The 19,898-nt window shown below is 35.8% G+C and overlaps 1 protein-coding gene across 1 annotated transcript in view; it reads left to right on the top strand.

Moving 5' to 3' along the window:
* The window catches only part of galntl6.S (polypeptide N-acetylgalactosaminyltransferase like 6 S homeolog), a 578,928-nt gene that overhangs the window by 181,716 nt on the left and 377,314 nt on the right, over positions 1-19,898 (top strand). The window contains exon 2 of the mRNA XM_018243208.2: positions 15,633-15,741. Within this exon, the coding sequence (XP_018098697.2) occupies positions 15,633-15,741 (109 nt within the window). The remainder of the gene's footprint in view (positions 1-15,632; positions 15,742-19,898) is intronic.

Here is a 19,898-nt window from a genome sequence, read left to right as displayed (position 1 = left end):
GAAGTACCCCCACTTAAAAGCAAAATGAACTTGTATCACTGATCTTGCATGTATTAATGTTTTTCCTTTCCTTGAATAAAGTCCCCCCCCTCCCAACTGCATTGAATAGATGCACATTATTCAACATTTTACTTGATCATTAAAATATTTACCTGCACATTTCTTTTGAAATAACCAGTTTGATGTGACCTTGCAATTCTTCCTGACAATAAATGTCAAGAAAGCAATAAAAACATATCAGATGTTCATGAAAAAGCAAAGGATGAAAAGAAATAATAATGTATCACTAGGGAAAAAACTGCTTTTCTACCAACCATATGATAGAAAATTGATTGATGAAAGGGGGAATTCTCTGGTGCTACAGGCCTCTAAATAAGGACACAATGATCAGTTTTATACTTATCCCATATTCTCAATCCCAATGTTGTCATTTTGCCAGTGTTGGCTGAACAGGTAGTTGCACATATTACTTGTGAAAAACAAGTACTGTAAGTCATTTATGTATGGTCTCTTGCTATTTTCCGACTGTTTATTTTTTCCTACAAAGTCTCTGACAATATAAATTGCTTTACAAGTATGGGACCTGTTATCCAGAATGCCAGGACCTGGGGTTTTCTGGATAAGGGAACTTGGATACTCTATTTAAAAATTATTTAAACATTAAATAGCCCCAATATAATTGTATTTGGAACAAATACAAAATATTGTTTCATTATTACAGAGAAAAAATAAATCATTTTAAAGATAAAAAATATTTTCTTATAATGAAGTCTACGGGGGTTTTTTATCAAGGTCCGAAATTATCTCAATATTGGCTGTTACAAACTCCGATCTAAGCTTGCTTTGTGGTGAAAACTCTGATTTTCAAAAAATTTTCAGAGGTTTCACTCAATTTTTACGACTTTTTTGAAAGTTTCACCTGATTTTCCCGATTCACCCGAAACCTCAGATTTTTACCCGAAATTTCCAAAAACATTGGGGTATGGCACGAGACCCAGAGCACATCAATAAAATATTGGGACTTCTCCCATTGATTTATATGCAACTTCAACAGGTCTGAGATGCCAGGATTTCAGATTCGGAGTTTTACAGCCGTTGGATTTAATAAATTCCAAAAAATTGGTGAATTTTTAAAAGCCAGATTTTATTTTAAAAAAAATGAATTTTTCTTGATTTTTGCATTCGGGGCTTAGTAAATAACCCCCTATGGGAAGTGGCCTTCCTGTAATTAGGAGCTTTCTTTAGAATGGGTTTCTGGATAATGGGTACCATACCGGCATATGTCATCATGCTATAACAATGAATCATTATGATAACCACTGTAATGGGGTTAATTATCAAGGGCCGGATTTATCTCAATATCGGCTGCTACAAACTCGGATCTAAACTGCTCACGTTTTTTATGCTTATTTATTATTACATTTTCCCGAAAATTACCTTTGCGGGAAAAGCTCAGATTTTCACGATTTTTTCTGTGAATTTTCTTTGAAAACTCTGAATTTTTCAGAGTTTTCACCTGAAAGCTCCAAAAACATTGTGAAATTGCCCAAAACCCCAGACACAACTAAAAATCAATGGTACTGTTCCCATTGACTTTTATGCAACCTTGACAGGTTTGAGAGGCCGTGTTTTTATATTCTGGCTTTTTAGTCCTCGGGGTTTAATAAATCCCGAAAAATTCGTGATTTTTTAAAAAGCCTATTATAACACAAAAAAATCACGAATTTTTCGGATTTTCGGGTATTCGGAGTTTAGAAAATATGTTCATGAATAAACATATTTACAATAAAATTAGGGTAAATCACCCCGTATGAGCAAAAAAAAGTTAACTATTTATAATAACAAAGGGAATGTTAGTGGGTAAGAGGAGAGCAATAATGATAATCTGCATAAGGCTCACTTATGAATTGAGTTTTTTCGTAGCTGCATGGTATCAGATTATATTTGAAATATGTTTTCTAATACTAATCTCTGCATTCTGCTCTGCTTCTCGGACACACTGTAAAACAATGCTTTAGACTAGTGATCCCCAACCAGTAGCTCGAGAGCATTATGTTGCTCACCAAACCCTTGGATGTTGTTCTCAGTGGCCTCCAAGCAGGTGTTTATTTCTGAATTCCAGGCTTGGAAGCAAGTTTTAATTGCATAAAAACTAAGTATACTGCCAAGTAGAGTATCCTGTAGGCTGCCAGTCCACATAGGTGCTACCAAATGGCCAATCGCAGTCCTTATTTGGCACCAAAATTGACTTTTTCATGCTTGTGTTTAGGGATGTAGCGAACCGCCGATAATGTGTTCGCGAACGCCGTTCGCGAACACCGGCAAAAAATGCGAACAGTTCGCGAACAGTTCGCGAACTTCGAACATCCAAAAATCGTTCGATTCGAACGATTGAAGCCATTCGATCGAATGATTTCATTCAATCCAATGGCTTCGATCGTTCGATTCGAACGAAAATCCTTCGATTTTAGCGATCGAATGGTCGAATGGTCGAACGATTTTGACGCGAACGCCTATTGGCGAACGTCGCGCGACGTTCGCGAACTTGCGGCGGACGCAAACAGCCGATGTTTGCGCGAACAAGTTCGCCGGCGAACAGTCCGCGACATCCCTACTTGTGTTGCTCCCCAACGCTTTTTACATTTGAATGTGGCTTTAGACTGAACAGTGATCAGAACACAAATAATTATTGATCATTCAAAAATGTTCTAATGTTTCAATGTTGTTGCAATGATAAGTTTCCCTGGTGGTCTAGTGGCTTACCCTGTGAGCGGTGGGGACGCCATCCTTTCCTCCGGCGGGGACGCCCGCCGCATGCTTCCTGCTCCCTTCAGTCTCAGCATCTCTATGGCTCGCGTGGCCGCGTGCTTTTGGGATTATGCGCCGGCGTGATGATGTCATCGCGCAATGGCGCGAAATTCAAAGTATTTAAAGGGGCTTTGAAACAAAATGAATTGCCAGTTGTTAGGTTCAATTTAGTTTGCTCCTGGTGCTATTTCTACGTGAATCCTGTTGATCTTCTGGTTATTGACACCTTGCCTAATTATTCTGAACTTTGTATCCTGACCCTTGCCTGTATCCTGATCCTTGCCTGGCTGTTTATTCTGACCTTTCCAAGCTGACCCTTGCCTGTCTGACTACTCAACATTCTCTAATCCTGATTCTGGCCTGTCTGACTATCCTACGCTCTCCAATCCTGATTCCGGCTTCTCTGACTATTCTTAACTCTGCTTGTGCTGGCCCAGCCTGCCCGTCCACGCTACATTGTCTGGTCTGTCTTCCAAGTATCCTTGATGAAACAATCGTGCCCCTTTGCTCATCCAGAACCTTTAGCTTTGCTCCTCTCTTAGTAAGACCTGGAGGCATCCAATTATCTGAGGGCTCCTCCCGAAGTGAAAGGCAGCTGTTAAAGGCAGAAGCAAGAGCTGAGACCAGGGAGCCTAGCATTGGTTCTGGAGTTAGGGTGCCGAACGTGACAGTTGTTTCCTTTGATTTAGTCGTAAATAATGAATTGTAATATTCTATTCAGTATGTATTCTGCAATTTGTTAACTGTCATGTTATACTTATTATCAATTTCCTTTAGCTTAGAGGGCTCACACATCATCTGCTCTGCCACAATATTTAAGAAATAGAAATTTGGCACAATGTATTTTCACACTATAAAAATGCTTTGTAAAGTCTCCAGTATATTAAACATGTTTGGGAACCAATGTCTGTAGACCCTGTAAACGGTGATCTGGACTGATTCATCTCCATGATATATGGAGGCTTCCTTGTATAAACAATTTGCTTCAGTCAATGCAGTATCCCTCTAGAGTGTAGGTTGCCACTTTGATTTAAATCCAAAGCATGAATTCCTATCTTGGCAGCCATTCTGTAACAGATATACATAGACACTTAGGAACTTTGTCATGATGCACAATAACTTTGTGTTCAACTTTGCTTTTTGATTGGATGGCAGTCACTCCAAGAATGATTTAGTCTAAGATGGAAAATAGTTTTTTTCCTAGTGAAAGATGCATTTTTTTTTAGGAAGAGAGCTTTTTCTTTAACTATTTCAGTGATGTCACCTTTTGATATTGTTGTGCCACATTTTACTATTCAAAACTCAGCACAGAATATATCAAAATGTTACCTGGAAGTGTAGCATCTATAATGCTGACAAAAAAGTACCTTTGTGCCAGAGCCATGCATTCTACTTTCTACTTGTGTTTTGATCTATGCTGCAATGGGTATTTACGGCTAGCATGTGGCACACCAGAAGCTTCAAGGGTTCAAATATATGTTGTTGCATTGCTTTTAATTAGAACTAGTTTAGGGTTGGGACATTGATGTGGGTAGGGTTGTATTTATTCATATTATTCCCTTATAAGTAAAGATTTCTGCATTCTGTAGTAAGCATAGGGCTGTTTAGGGTGTATTATTTATCCATTCTGGTGTAGCCTTCCTTTTTTTCTAATGTGCAAAGTGGGGGCACTGCGCCAATGAGGTAAGTTGAAAAACTCGCCTCAGGCGGCAGCGATGAGCAAAGTACCGGGGACAGAAAAAAAAAAAATCCTGGTACCTTAAAGAGAAGAATTTCCATACAGGAGGAGGTTAAATTGGTGAAAATCAGAAAAAAATATCTTGTAAAAATGCACTTAATTGACCCAACACCCTCTTGTTTTTGTCTTAACAATGGTAATCTGTAAATGTAACACTTAAGGGCAAATTTACTTAAATAACCCTCGATATTCGACTGTCGAAGTTAAATCCTTCGACTTCGAATATCAATTTTAATCCATCGATCGAACGATTTTTCTTCGACCAAAAAAAGATTGCAAAGCCTATGGTGACCTTCCCCATAGGCTAACATTGACTTCGGTAGGTTTTAGGTGGCGAACTAGGGGGTCGAAGTTTTTTTTTTTAAAGAGACAGATTTTTAGTTCGAAACGTTTGATTTGAAGTCGTAGTCGAAGGTCGAAGTAGCCCATTCAAGTAGTCAAAAAAAAAACATTCGAAATTCAAAGTTTTTTTTATTCTATTCCTTCACTCGAGTAATGGGCCCCTTAAAATTATGTCCATATTTGAATGTAGGCCACAGTGCTTAAGTCGTTTTCAAAAAATTCTGCTTTGGAAACACTAAAGCATTTTATTTGTTACATCAAGAATACATCACAGTGGATCTAAGACCATATGAGTTATGCAACGTAACTGTCACAAAACAGTAAAGTACAACTACAAAGAGCAATATTTATCCAACCTGCCAAGTAGCTGTCTGTAGAAATGCCGCCACCAGCATCATTAGTGCTGTCATTATGTATGTTTGTCATTCTTACCAAACTCTTTGATGGATGGCCCATCTATGCTCACATGCTTTTATGCCTCCTATGGAATTCAAAGCTCAGCAAGACAGACACAGACCTGGCAGCATGCTTACAATTTAGATTTGCTTATTGTAGCTGTCAAAGCAAGCTGATGAGGTACTAAATTCAGCTTCTACATGATGAGTAGTGATGGACGAATTTATTCGCCAAGCGCGAATTCGCGGCGAATTTGCGCGATTCGCCGCCAGCGAATAAATTCGCGAAACTCCCGCGAAAATTCGCGGCAAAAATTCGCCGGCGTCAAAAATTTTTTTTCCGAAAAAACGGACGCCGGCGCCAAAAACAGGCGCTGGCGTCAAAAAAACGGATGCCGGCGCCGTTTCGCGAATTTTTCGCCGTTTCGCAAATTTCGTGCGAAATTCGCTAATTTTTACGCGAAGCGAAACGGCGCAAATTCGCCCATCACTAATGATGAGCTTCTTTCAATACCATTTTTTTGGAATGTGCAAAGATTTGGTCAGTTATGTACATAAATATATTTGATACTCTCCGTATAATGAGTTTTCACTAGGAAATAATGAAAAACATTATCGTGACATTTGATGAAGGTAATGTGGGAAAATCACCCAAATTATTATCTTTATTTTATGCATAATGAAAAAAAATGCAATTGCCCAACTTTTTGAAAAAAAAGATTTTTTGGGCGTTCAAGTTATTTATACTATTTGCAAATTTAATTGCAAGCCTGCATCCCTCCTTTCTCCCCAGTCCAGTGTTAACTTGCTTTAAATGTTCCTCTTAAGTTGGCAATGGTGTGGCACCATGGTCTGACGTGGTGCCAATGAAAACAGTTTTTGAGCTATCAAAGCAAGTAAAAAAACTTAAGACCCTTCAAAGGGATAATTTGAGACTACATCTACAGGTATCGTTCTGGTGTCCCACAAATTAAGTTTCTTCTTGTTCTTTTCTACCACACTTTTTAGTGGGCAATACACCTGTGACAATGGGCTCTACTGGCTCTCTTTTATTCTCTGTGAATTGGGTTACTTTGTAACTGAAATTGCTCTTTTTTGTCACTTCATTGATCTGATCCTAACCCCTTAAAAGCTCATATCAAAAGGAAATACTAAGAACCTGGGTCTATCATTCTTGCATTCCTATATAGTATGTTCTTTATTGTGTTGCAAGAAATTGCTTAGGTTTCTCGTCAATTTTAAAAAACAAAGTATTCTGAAGACATTTTTATTAAATTAGTGTATAGATTATTTGATCATTTTCAATGAAATCATATTGTACATCACGGTCATGCACTAAAAATTTAGTACTGGAGTAGACAAACTCTGACAATGTAAAAGAATAGTACTGAGCAGATTTATTTTTTAGGAATTATGCTTGAAATATCAGCTACTGTATTTATCTCGAGTGATATTTTTCTAATTAACTTTTATGATGGTTTTAAATATGATTTTCATACTGTCTAGATACAGACTGAATACAGTGTAATGGCTTGTTTGTTTTATTCATTTTTTTTAATTATATTTGCCTCCACTGTTTACTTTACACTTGGGAATGGTGGAAAAATATACAACCTAAACCTCATTAAACTACCCATATCTTAAAGGGAACAGTCAATACTGTCAAAATGCACCCATAAAGAGTTGAGTAATAACCTACATTTTAAATTGATTTTTTAGTGTGCTTTTCCAACCAAATGTTTTTTTCCAGCTATCAAGAGCTAATTGTGGTGCTAGTGTCTACTGGTATTACTCTGTAAAAACCAAAATTTCAGCTGTAAGGTTAGCAAATGCCGTTTCACTTCTAGATTTCTTTAGAAGCTCTTGGTATTGAGGTTCAAACTATGCAAGAGAATGAAAGTGGTTCAGTGCTAATTACTATGGGCATTATACATATCCTATTCTGTTGATTTCAATTAAAACAGAACAAAACCTTCAGAATATATACTTAACCAACAAATAATTATCATAAGTATTCTATTAAAGAATGTTATAAAAACACATTTAAATGTACATATTCATGTACATCTTTTACATCTTTTTGCTCCCTCAGAGATCACCTTACAGGAAATAATTACTTTAGAAAACTAAATATAAATTGTGAATAACAGTATAGTATATTAATTCATAAATTCATTGGTTGGCCTTTTTCATAGTTAATATCTTTGTACCCATAGATTTTAATAAATGTGTTTCACTTCCATATATTTAGGGGGTTATGTAATAAAAGGCACTAAGTTGCCCAGGAGCAGTAACCCATAGCAACAGGTATTATTTACTGGTCATCTGTTTAAAAAGAAACATCTTATTGGTTGCTATGGGTTACTGCTCCTGTGCAAACTTAGTGCCTTGTATTACATTTGGGGGTAGATCTTGCTTTATGTTTTATACTAGTTTTATACTAGTTATGCGGTGTAGGTTTTATTTTGTGTAGAGCATTTTATTGAAACAAATGGAAAAGGACTGTTTATTCTTTAAGAGTATTTCATTTGTTTTTGCACTTGACATTTCTCTTTAGAGTGGCAAATCTATAGATTTGTTTTTCTGCTACTTCAAGTCTCAGTGTTTGTTTGCAAACAGCTGCATATTTTCTTTTCACAAATGACAAGTCAAGGAATTACCCATATTGTTAAAAACATCTCTTTCTGGTTCTTGAGATCCACATATTTGCACAAGTACATTAAAAGATTGAGTGTTCTACATATGAGCAAGGAATAAAATGCACAGACTGGAAAAGTGATGGAGACCTTTTACTGAAAGTGAGGTTCTGCATTGCAAAATACATCTATTAAAAATTCTCAATAATTTTTTAGTATGAAACGTTTATAATCCACACTACTTCCGGTCTGTGACATCCCCAGTAAAATTAGATGGCCACTGGCTGTGTCTTTCTCCTGCTTGATAATGTTAATGCAGGCCTATGCATTTAACGAGACTACTGTGTGGGCAAGACTACATTAACATTAATGTCAGCAAAATCAGCAAAATTATCAATGGTTTGGACAAGCAGGAGAAGGACACAGCTGGACAAGCAGGAGAAGGACACGGCTTGACAAGCAGGAGAAGGACACGGCTGGACCAGAAGGAGAAGGACACTGTTGGACAAGCAGGAAAAGGACACTGTTGGACAAGCAGGAGAAGGACATGGCTGGTGGTCATCTAAGTTTACTGGGGATGTGTGCAGACCAGAAGTAAAGGGACTTTCAAGCAGTGTGAATTACAAACATTTCATATTAAAAAATGATTGAGAATTTTCAACACAGAAACAACTAATTTTGACATCTGTAGAAGGCAAAAAAATGTGGTCATCCCTACCTAACATATATTGGTGTGAACAAGAGACATGGAGGTTTCCATATCAGTGGCATTTTTGAGTGTATAATAAAGTATATTTCTAATGTTATGCTTCATTATTAAAAATTTGGTAATTTTTTTTATATTCTATATATGCATTTATATCTGGCAGGGCATATGTACCTATTTTTGGCAGGCAGTGAAATGGTCAATAGGTAATTATTCTGTTTCCATAAGATGGAAAAAAAACCTATGTAAGTTAAGGTATGAGTTTACTGATATTCACAAGCAAAGCCTGAGTGTTTGTGTTCACCTCAGCCTACTCCAAAATCATTAGTGAATTCTGTATAATACACAATTTAAATCTGATTATTTAAGATATTCAAAGGCACTGAGAGAGTGAGTCTCCAAAGAGTCTAGTGCATTAAATAAATCTTAATGCATTTAATATTTTCTTTCCAACAGAGAGATGTAAGACATGGGGAAAAGACATGCTCAGTGGTGAATTAGCTATAACATTTTGTGGATTAACGTAAATGTAAATTTTAAAATTAATTTGAGCCTTGAATACTGTGTTTGCCTAGAAATAATATATTACATATGAAGAATTGCAGACTTTAAATTAATTAAATTGGCATGAAATAAAGAGGGGTTTAAACATCTTTGCATAAAAGGATTATACAGGTAAGAAGACCTTCAGAACCCAAATTAATACACTTTATATAGAGTAAGTGATATGCATGCAATAAATAACATTGCATATAGGATTACCTTGGTTAAGGCTCAACTTGATTTCATTTCAGAGGATTTAGACGATAGTAATTACTTTAACGTTTAGTTACTTTTTTTAGTAATGAGTCAGGACTTTTAAAGCTATTACTTTCTGTTTAGCTGGAAAAAAAAAACTGTTTTTATATTAAGCTGGACAAAAAGTTTCAGGGTGGTGTTGTATCCGTCCTTTGCACTCCATGGGGCAAATTCACTAAGATGCAAAGTTGCGCTAGGCGCAACTTCGCCGCACTTCGCCGCAAATTCACTAAAATCCGAAGTTGCCCTCAGGGGTAGTGTAAGGTTGCGAAGTTGCGCTAGCTTTGATTCGCTATGTAAAGCGAAGTTACGCTAGCGAAGGCTAATTTGCATACGGCGCCAAATTCAAATTTCACTGGAGGAATACGTATCAGCACTACAAATGCCAAGAAAACCTTCAAATCATCAAATAAAAATTTTATTTTGCCCTACACATGTGCCCACTGTCTAGGTAAGTTGCTATGAGTCAGGAAATGTAGGGGGGAAGGAGGGGAGCCCCAAAAATTTTTTCGATCTTTTTCAGCCTATCACCCATAAATGTAGAAAACACGCCAGCGATTTTTGGGACTTAGAAAAAATTTTGACTTTTTTTGAAACAATCCCTATCTACTCTTTTGCGCTTCGCCAGGTCTGAGGTCGCGAAGGAAGTCTAGCGTAAAAGGTAGCGTTCAGTACACTGCGCAAGTTAGTGAATTTGCGTAGTTACATCGCTAGCGAAAATTCGCCTGGTGTAAGGGTGCGAAGTAACACTAGCGAAACTACGCCAGCGTTCGTTAGTGAATTTGCGCAGTAACGAAAATGCCAAACGCTAGCGAATTAACGCTAGCGTTCGGCGCTTCGGCACTTAGTGAATTTGCCCCCATGTCTGCTACTTCTGTGCATTCTAAAGAGAAAACTGCATTTACTACAGTGCATAATTAATGGAAAATACAAGAGGTTTTGTCAACCTGATTTGGAGAATTTCCATTTGAGCATCTAAGCGAAAGTGTGATTTCTTTTCTATGAAAAACAGTTGTAGCATAGTGGAAAAGAGTGTAGTGCAATGTATATGCTACTGTAAAGATAAAACAACCACAATGTAATTTTACCTTCCATTGACTTCTATTCCTTTGCAGGTGCATTTTGGCAAAGGTTTGCAAATCATTTCACAAAGGTAGTTAGTGAATCAGGCCTTGAGAATCGAGTAGTGTTATCTGTACTGGGATTACTACTGAAACCTATCATATCTTGATAACTAGAGGTATTCATGCTAATGATTGTGGGCTTATTATGTTGTAAAATTGCTCAGGGTGCTTTTTCTTGCCATTTATATTTTATTTCCCATTGTAAAGCTATTAAACTTTATTAGCTGATAATGAATTGTGAATTTTGTAACAACGCATTCTGCTGGTCTGTTTCTCTGACTATAAGGTCGGAGACATATACGTTCAGAAAAAAGCATTGTAATGGAAGACAATCCTCTTGCATCCATTATTGGTACAACCTTCCCCAGATATTTGCTTTTGGATTGTGTCTGCCCACACAGCATCATTTCTTGGGTAACTACGCTTGTAGAACATAAGAATCAATTTTAAAACATTACTGTGCTTGAACAAACATTCCACTTTACTAGACAAAAACTGCAGAACAGAATAGTTAGCAAATGAATCTGACAAATCCTTTTCACTCATCCCTCCTCCTGTAGCACCAGAATATTTTAATTTATAGGCAGATCATGATCCAGTTTACACCAAATCTGTTTATTACTGCAGATTTACCCATTTGCCATTTATGCAACATTTAAGGGTTATTTATCAAAGTCCGAATTTATCTCAATATTTTCTGCTACAAACTCTGATCAAAGCAACACCTTGTACTGACAGAGTAGCTATACGTCAGCCACTCTGTCAGTACAAGGTGTTGCTTTTTTAGTGTCTAGGGAATAGGCCATACTACATAGGTGCCTCTGAGAGGACACAGTATTAGTTAAAAACATTTTGCACACCATACTGTACAGTGGTTGACTACCTTACCAATACAATATACAGGGCTAACGTGTCCTGAATCTATACATAGTGCAATTCGGATTACTTGTGTGCTCAATGGATACTGTTACTGATCAGTTTCATTCCCAAACCCACCCTCAAGAAAGAGTTTAAAGGCTTGACCTAAAGATTAACTCTTACTACATTATTTACTCCTCATCCATCCTCTCACCATACCACTGTCACAATTGCTCAGCAATGTTCTCTATCTACCCCTTCTTCGCCATCAATTCATTATAGGGTAATTGGGTGACGTAGGATCTAGAAGGGAACAGTCTAATGAATTAATTACGCTGTAATCCCCATTTACCTACATACTAGATCGAATCTCCACCCTTCCTATTTAATTGTTTTTTTAAGTGGTTTTATCAATTAATTCCCCCTCACAATTTATGAATTTTTAGGAGTCAATAAAAGTTATATTTTATCAGGTTTCTCATCCATGGTTCATATGTCGTGGGTCCAATCATGTATCAATGTCCACAATAAGCACCTCGCACTTTAAAAGTTTTTTATTCCACAATGAATTTCACAAGACTTTTCACTTTATTAATTCAATTTTATTAATTACAAAAGCAATTTCCACAAATTAACACAATCGATTTACTTGTATGTTCACGATGAATTAGTTGATCACAAATCGCTTAAACAAATCGACAAATAGATTGTGCGACGCCATATACTCCTTTATTTTTGTCTCTCTCTTTGAGCACTGAATCAATTTCTTATTTATAGGAGTTGTATGCACAGTGGCTCATCGGCTCTCTGTTAAGAGACTTCCTTAGGGAGCGACATTTGGTTAGAAGGTGCGGCAAACGCCAATTTCTCTCCGATCAAATCCGCTCAGGTTTTTTACGCTTATTTATTATTACATTTTCATATTTGCTTTTTGGGAAAAAAATCCGATTTTCACGATTTTTTTTTTGATTTTTCATCCGATTTTCAAGTTTTTTTCGGATTTTTGCCCGAAAACTCCAAAAACATATTGCACGAAACCCAGCGCACATCAAAAAATCATTGGGACTTCTCCCATTGACTTATATGCAACCTCGACAGGTCTGAGATGCCGGATTTTATGATTTGGACTTTTTCATCCTCCAGGTTTAATAAATTCCGAAATATTTGTGATTTTTTAAAAGTCCGATTTTATAAAAAAAAATCACAAATTTTTTGAAATTTATTAAACCTCGAGGATGGAAAAGAGTTTTGTAAATAACTCCCTTATGGACAGAGCTGGTTTAATAAAACACTGTTACAGTATCAGATTTTTTTCCCTGTAGTAGAAACCTGTAAATTGTGTTAATATGATGCACATATTGTTGATTTATGAAACATCCTACAGATTTATGTATACGTTACACATTTTTTAATAGAGGTGATATAATTCCTCACTTCTATCTCAACATGTGTGAGCTCCTTTTTGCCAACCATCTGCTTCACAACTTTATATTTTTTATATGTCACTCAAGATTGCTTTTAATAGCTTGATCCTTTCTTTAATAAATCGTGTATTTTTCTTTTGTGATGTTAAAAGACCAGAAGCACCAACATTTTTTAAATATAATTTACTGTTACCCTGCTGTGGTAAAACAAATGTGTATTTATTTCTGGCATACATTTACATAGACCATATCAAATAAGGGAATAACAAGAAAATAAAAAAAGCTTTTCACATTTCATACAAGTTTTTGTTATAGAACTTGTAAACACACTTGTAATAAGTAAAAATGAATTCTAGGTATTTGAGTTTTTCACAATTTTGTTTATTATTGAGTTTTCTAATAAATGGATATAGTCTCATTTGTGTTCTTTTTAATTGTGAGTTTATTCAAAGTAGAAAACACCTCCAAAATTATAAAAAAACTTTTGATACATAGGCCTCCCCTTGTGACTGCCTTTAAGGTTACATTTCTAAATTAACCCTTATGAATCTCTTTATTTGATTCTATTTCTTTTGGCTTTCTGAATGTAAAGCTACAGTATTTGCTATTTGTTCGGAATATTATCAAGATCAGTAGACTGTGACTTATTTCAGATATATTTGGTTCACTGCAAGACAGGTGCAAAACAACCATCAACAATGCAGCAAAGAACATGATGAGTGTTAATTACTTAATATGAATCTCAGGAAAATAATTGGATAAATCTTTTGGCTATAGTTGCTTTAGAGTTTCTCACATTATGCTTTTTAATAATTGAATCAGATGTTGAATCTTTTCTAGAGGAACTAGATCCATGGAATCCAGGAAGTGATTTACCAGTCTTGGGTCCCACAGGGTTTTCAGGTTAATGTTGGAATCAAACAGTGAGGCAGATGCTGCATGTAGATGTATACGCAGGCAGTCCCTTCAGGACTATCCTAAGTGAAACATGTAGCCTGAAGTCACATGCCAGATGTCACAAATGGAACTCTGGGGAAAGCCTGCTAAGATTTGTTACAGCCAGGAGCAGCTTTCTTTGCTTAACATGCTATTATAATTCTTTTAAGTCAATGAATGAAAATTCATGGAAAGATAAACATTAGTGATGGGCGAATTTATTCGCCAGGCACGAATTTGCGGCAAACTCCCGCGATTCTCGAAACCGCAGCGAAAATTCGCCTGCGTAAAAAAAATGGACGCTGTTTCGTGAATTTTTCGCCACTTCGCAGGAAATTCACTAATTTTTCAGCAAAACTAAATGCCCCAAATTCGCCCATCACTATTAAACATAAACAATAAAAGTTAATTAAACCAAAAAAAGAGAAAAAAAAGTCAGCACACGAAACAACGGCGTTTGGAGTGAGAAGAAAAAGTTGTGTGTCAAAAATTGGTGTGTCAAAAAAAATTATGCTGGGTATTCATTTTTCTCTGTTTCACTTTTTTTTTGCAGTTTTTTTAATTTTACAGTTTGTGAATTTTGTGAAGAGCAATGTGTTTTCAGGGAGATTAGTCACCAACGGTACCAAATATTTAACACAGGAGACAAAGCTTCCCGTTATCTTATGTAAAAGAAATACAGTACTTTACATTAATTACACTAATTAGTAACTTGTATTTATAAAGCACCAACGTATTCTGGAGTGATGTACAATGAATGGGTGTATACATTAAAGGAGAAGGAAAGGTCTTTTAACTTAGGGGTGCAAAAAGTTAGGCACCCACAAGTGATTGCATGTACTTACTGTACCTGAAACCCCGGGTCGGTGTACCTATTAGAAGAAAACTGCACCAGCTCTGGATTCTTGCAGCAAGCACCATGGAGCGATCATCTGCTTCTTCTTTCTTCAAATTTCCCAGGGCAGACACATAAACAGTAGAACGAAATAGCAGACTTCTTCGTTAAAGTTTCGTTTTTCGCTCTATTGCACATGCGCATTTTTCTCCTAATAGGTGCACTGGCCCGTGGTTTTGGGTAAGTACATGCAATCATTTGGGGGTGCCTAATTTTTAGCACAACAAGTAAGACCTTTCCTTCTCCTTTAATGTATAAACCCATTCATTGTAGATCACTCTGGAGTAAGTTGGTGCTTTATAAATACATGTTTATACTAAGGGGCACATTTACTAAGGGTCGAAGTGAATTGAAAAACTTTGAATTTCAAAGTAAATTTTGGGTACTTCGACCATCGAATAGGCCAAAATTCGATTTGAATTGAAAAAACTTTGAATATTCGACCATTCAAAAATCGAAATACTGTCTCTTTAAAAAACGTTGACTTTGACACTTTGCCACTTTAATCCTGACGAATTTCTATGTTAGCTTATGGGGACCTCCTAGAACCTATAGCCAATATTTGGCTAAGTTATTTTTTTTTTTTTTTTGAAAATTGTTCGATCGATCGTAAATTACATTTACTTGCAGTGGTTTGGCTTAATAGCAAAATGCAAAAGCTGGCATATTCCCTTAGTTTTACCACTTTCAGATGTCTGGTTGCTTGTCAGTCATGGTGCTGACATATGGCATATACAGTACCTTGCCTGATTTAGCTCCCTATGTCCAAGTGGAATATAAAAAGCTGGATATAATGTGTTTCTTGTAACTGAAACCTTTTGTACAGTCTACCACCATTTTTAAGCTTGATGACTCCTAATAGATGGAATATTTTCAAAATGTAGATAAGTATTTTATTTTAGAATCAAAATTCAGTGACCGTGTTTTGTTAAATATTTATGCTACCTTCTTTTTATTCTTTATTTCATTTAGCCATTTTCACTGGGAGTAAGCGAGCCTCAGCTCTACACATGGACAGATGGCCTTAGAAGAAAAGACTGGCACGACTATGAGAGTATCCAGAAGGAAGCATTACGCTCAGGTAACAGTGTCTGCAAAATGTACAGATCAGCTTTCTGACGATAGGTACAAACAGTATATGGTGTAACATCTTTATGATAGAAAACACAACCTGTTAAGATTTTTTTTTGTAAAAGCGCTAGTCATTTAAAATGGGAATATTGAAAAAAGGATTTCTATGCTGATGAAGAGAATCTGATCATTGTAAAATAAATCAAGTATTTTCTCATCTTACTAATATTCTATAGTCTTAAGGTTAATTATATATATATATGTATATACTTTATAAGTTGGTAAAAGCTCACTTAAAGTGATACTGACTACTTTTTAAAATATGACTGTACATTAAAGGGCATGTAAAGTGTAAAATAGAATAAGGCTAGAAATGCTGTATTTTGTATACTAAATATAAACATGAACTTACTGCACCACAAGCCCAATCAAACAAATAATGTATGCTTTCAAAGTTGGCTACAGGGGGTCACCATCTTGTAACTTTGTTAAACATCTTTGCAAGACTAAGACTGTGCACATGCTCAGTGTGGTCTGAGCTGCTTAGGGATCGTCATAAACAAAGCTGCTTGAGTTCTGCATGGCTGGGAAGTAACGCGGGGGCTCCCCCTGCTGTTCATAAGTATGATTGTTTCCCTGCTCAGCAGTTAGGGACTATCTGACAACTCTATCCACAGCAGTAAATGAAGAGAGAATTTCACTGCATACAGTCAGGTTTCTTATAAAAACGGTACACATTTTTTAATTTAAGTATATTGGAGATAGGTTTCTTTTTCATTAAAGAAAGTAAAAATGGGATTTTATGTTTTTTCCTTTACATGCCCTTTAAGAGGGTTATTTACTAAACTCTGAATGCAAAAATCACGAAAAGTTCATGATTTTTTTAATAGAATTGGTCTTTTAAAAAAAATAACACATTTTTCCAAATTTATTAAACCCAGAGGATGGGAAAAGTCCAAATCTGAAAATGCGGCATCTCAGACCTGTCGAGGTTGCATATAAGTCAATGGGAGTAGTCCCAAATTCTTTTTTATATGAGCTGGGTTTTTGGCAATACCCTGAAGTTTTCGGGCCAATTTCTTAGTTTTCGGGTGAAAAATCTGAAAAAATCATGAAAATCGGATGAAAAAGCCAAAAAATTGTGAACATCGGATTTTTCTAGATTTTTTCCCGCAAACAAAATTTTCGGGAAAGTGTTTTAATAAATAAGCCCAAAAAACCCTGCGGATTTGGTCTGAGTTTTTTTCAGAAAATATTGAGATAAATTTGGACTTTGATAAATAACACCCTAAAAGTTACCTATAGGTCATGCTCATTGTTTTTTGCTAAGAAGTTTGTCTTTGTTTGTTTTTGTAATTGAAGTTAGTTGAAGTTCCTAAACCTGACTGTTTTTCCAACCTGACTGTCCCATCTCAGCCTGTGAGTTAAAGATTCTAATGCTAACAGACTACTGCTGCACAAATATGGCATCCCTCTCATAGACGAACACAGAGGGGCAGATTTATCAAAGGTCGAGGTGAATTTTCTAATTAAAAAAATTTGAATTTTGAGCTATATTTTGTGTACTTTGACTAGGGAATAGTCCAAATTTGATTCAAATTTGAAAAAAATTTAAAAATATGAATATCAAAATTTATCATGTCTGTCTCTTTAAAATGTGACTATTCACAGTCTAAAACCTGCTGAATTGCTGTTTTAACCTATGGGGGACCTCCTAGAACCTATTTGGAATAAATTGGTGGACCAAGTTTTTTTGGGGAAAAACTTCTAATCGAATTCGATCAAATGCGCTATTCTTTCGATTCAAATTCGGCCAAATACGGACATATTCGATTGAAAACTGACCTATTCGACCAAAAAAAACTTCATTTCGGTTGGTCTTTTTCAATACGAATTTCGACATTTTTTCTATTCTAAATCCGACCCTTGATAAATATGCCCCACAGAGTCAGACAGGTAATGTAAAAGCATTTGGCAAATACTTTATGGCAAAATTATACAAAGCATGCAAAGACAATTTTATGGTAGATGTAAAATAAGGTTCAATTTCTGGTGTCAGTAACTCTTTAAGGTTTAGTATAAGCTACAAAGCACAGAAAGTGGCTGGTAAGGCTGTTAATTAATTACATCATTAACAAAGTCTTATGGCAGACAGAACCTTTCAAACATCATATTACTGACTTCATACCACGTCATCAAGGACATTGGTAATTATATATATTTATTATAACCACATACCTGGGGATTTTAAATGGTATTTATCTGAATGGCCTTATTGGATTTAGCAAGAATTACAGCTATCCTGTATTCCACAAATCCACAAATCCCTGAACACTGAGACAATGTGAAAACGCACACAAAACTCAAGCAGAAAATAAGATCAATAAGGACAAAAACCCAACACCATGCATTCAGTTACAGCTCCCCACAACACCACCCATGTGCATCCTTCTATATATCCATAAGACTCTCTCTATTTTTATCATTACTATTTACAAAATCAGCTAATCCAAAAACTAATCACCTGAAGCCATTGATTAGAATTACTTCCTTTTTTCTAATGACCCTTATGATCCGTTTTACAATAAATTGAAATATGATTAACCCTGTTAAACATCATATATAAAACATCATAACAAGTCAGAGGTGATAGCTGCCTCTTCCAGCTCAGCTTTCTTTGTTTCAGATGCAACTTGAACAATTGTAGATCAGTAAAGATTTCTGAAAGATACAGACAATTAATAAGATTAAATATCACTTATAATAAAGCTATGCTAGCTCCTAAAATGCCTCACATATTCATTACTGAAGAGACTACATTGATTTTTTTTAAATGCCTGAACATATGTATCAATTCGTTTTTATAAAATTATTTAAAACCATCTCTTGACACTCAAGTTCAACAGGTTTCCTGCAATTTTATCGAAGGTCAAATATCATTCAAAGAACAGGGTTGCAATAATCTGTTATCTTTTCCCAAAGGAAGCATCCCAGATATTTTGACAGGACTGGAGAAGTTACCACTAATTATATTGGCATCAATTGTGTGATGTCCTGCAGTGCTTACACTGGAAAGGAAATATATAATGTATCTGATAAGGCAACTATAACAACTTAGAACTACGTTATGACTATTTTCTAATAAAAATTTGAATTTATGGAAATAAAAATGTCAATATCGGAATATTTTTTGAAATAATAAATTAGGTAAATATAATATTTAAATACATTTTCATCAGAATGTAAATCTTTTTTTATTTTATGCATGTATTTATCTTCTTTAATTTTCTTCTTCAAATAGATAAAAGGCTGATAGAAAACGACCAGTAATCCTTAATGTGTTATATTATGTTTGCTAAGGGCCAATTTTATTCCCAATTAGCAGGCCAAAATGTCCTATGTGGTTCATGAAGTCTTAATTAATTTTGCTATAGTTCATCTTGGAACAGATTGGGTAAATCTAATTAATTCTTCATCTTACGTTTATGAATCTGACCAGTAGTAATGTCCCACTTTTAATTGTAAATAAAGAGTGAATATAAATTAATTACATAATTATTCATGTAATATGTGGATGATTGTGTCATCATTTTTTTTAACTCATTTATATTTGTCTTTTTCTATAAGCACTCTCAGTTAGTTGGACATAAACATTAAAGGGGCCCTTATGTCCCAGGGGTCAAACCTTTGACAATGGCAGGTTTCTTTCACAACCTGGTAGCCATCATTACCTTGACCTTCTCCCTGCACATCTAGTATTTTAATATTAGAATATATTATTAGTAAAAGAGGTAAAATATTTTTTTCCTATACATTGTTATTGGAGGGACTGGGTTCTGAAGCAAAACCACCATATGAGAGATAATTTACAGAGTGCAGGGTATGGAAAATGCCAGTTGTGTTTTCTGCACATTTGCACTCTATTCAGGACTTTGCACAATGGTAGCAAGCCTTTTTTTCCCAGAATGAGATGCAAAGACCTATGCTACCCCATGAATACAATGCAGCTAGTGTTTAGCACTGCTGTATTCATGAGGTGCAAACTGAGGGAGGTATATAGACATCCCACAATTACCCCCTAACTTACTTTGGAAGACGCAGATCACTAAGGAGCCCTGTCCTTGCCACCTGCCCTATAGTCTCAGACACATATGTGTCTGAGACTAT

The sequence above is a fragment of the Xenopus laevis genome, chromosome 1S, assembly GCF_017654675.1.
Source record: "Xenopus laevis strain J_2021 chromosome 1S, Xenopus_laevis_v10.1, whole genome shotgun sequence".
Taxonomy (NCBI): Eukaryota; Metazoa; Chordata; class Amphibia; order Anura; family Pipidae; genus Xenopus; species Xenopus laevis.
This window is presented reverse-complemented; position numbering and strand designations above follow the sequence as displayed.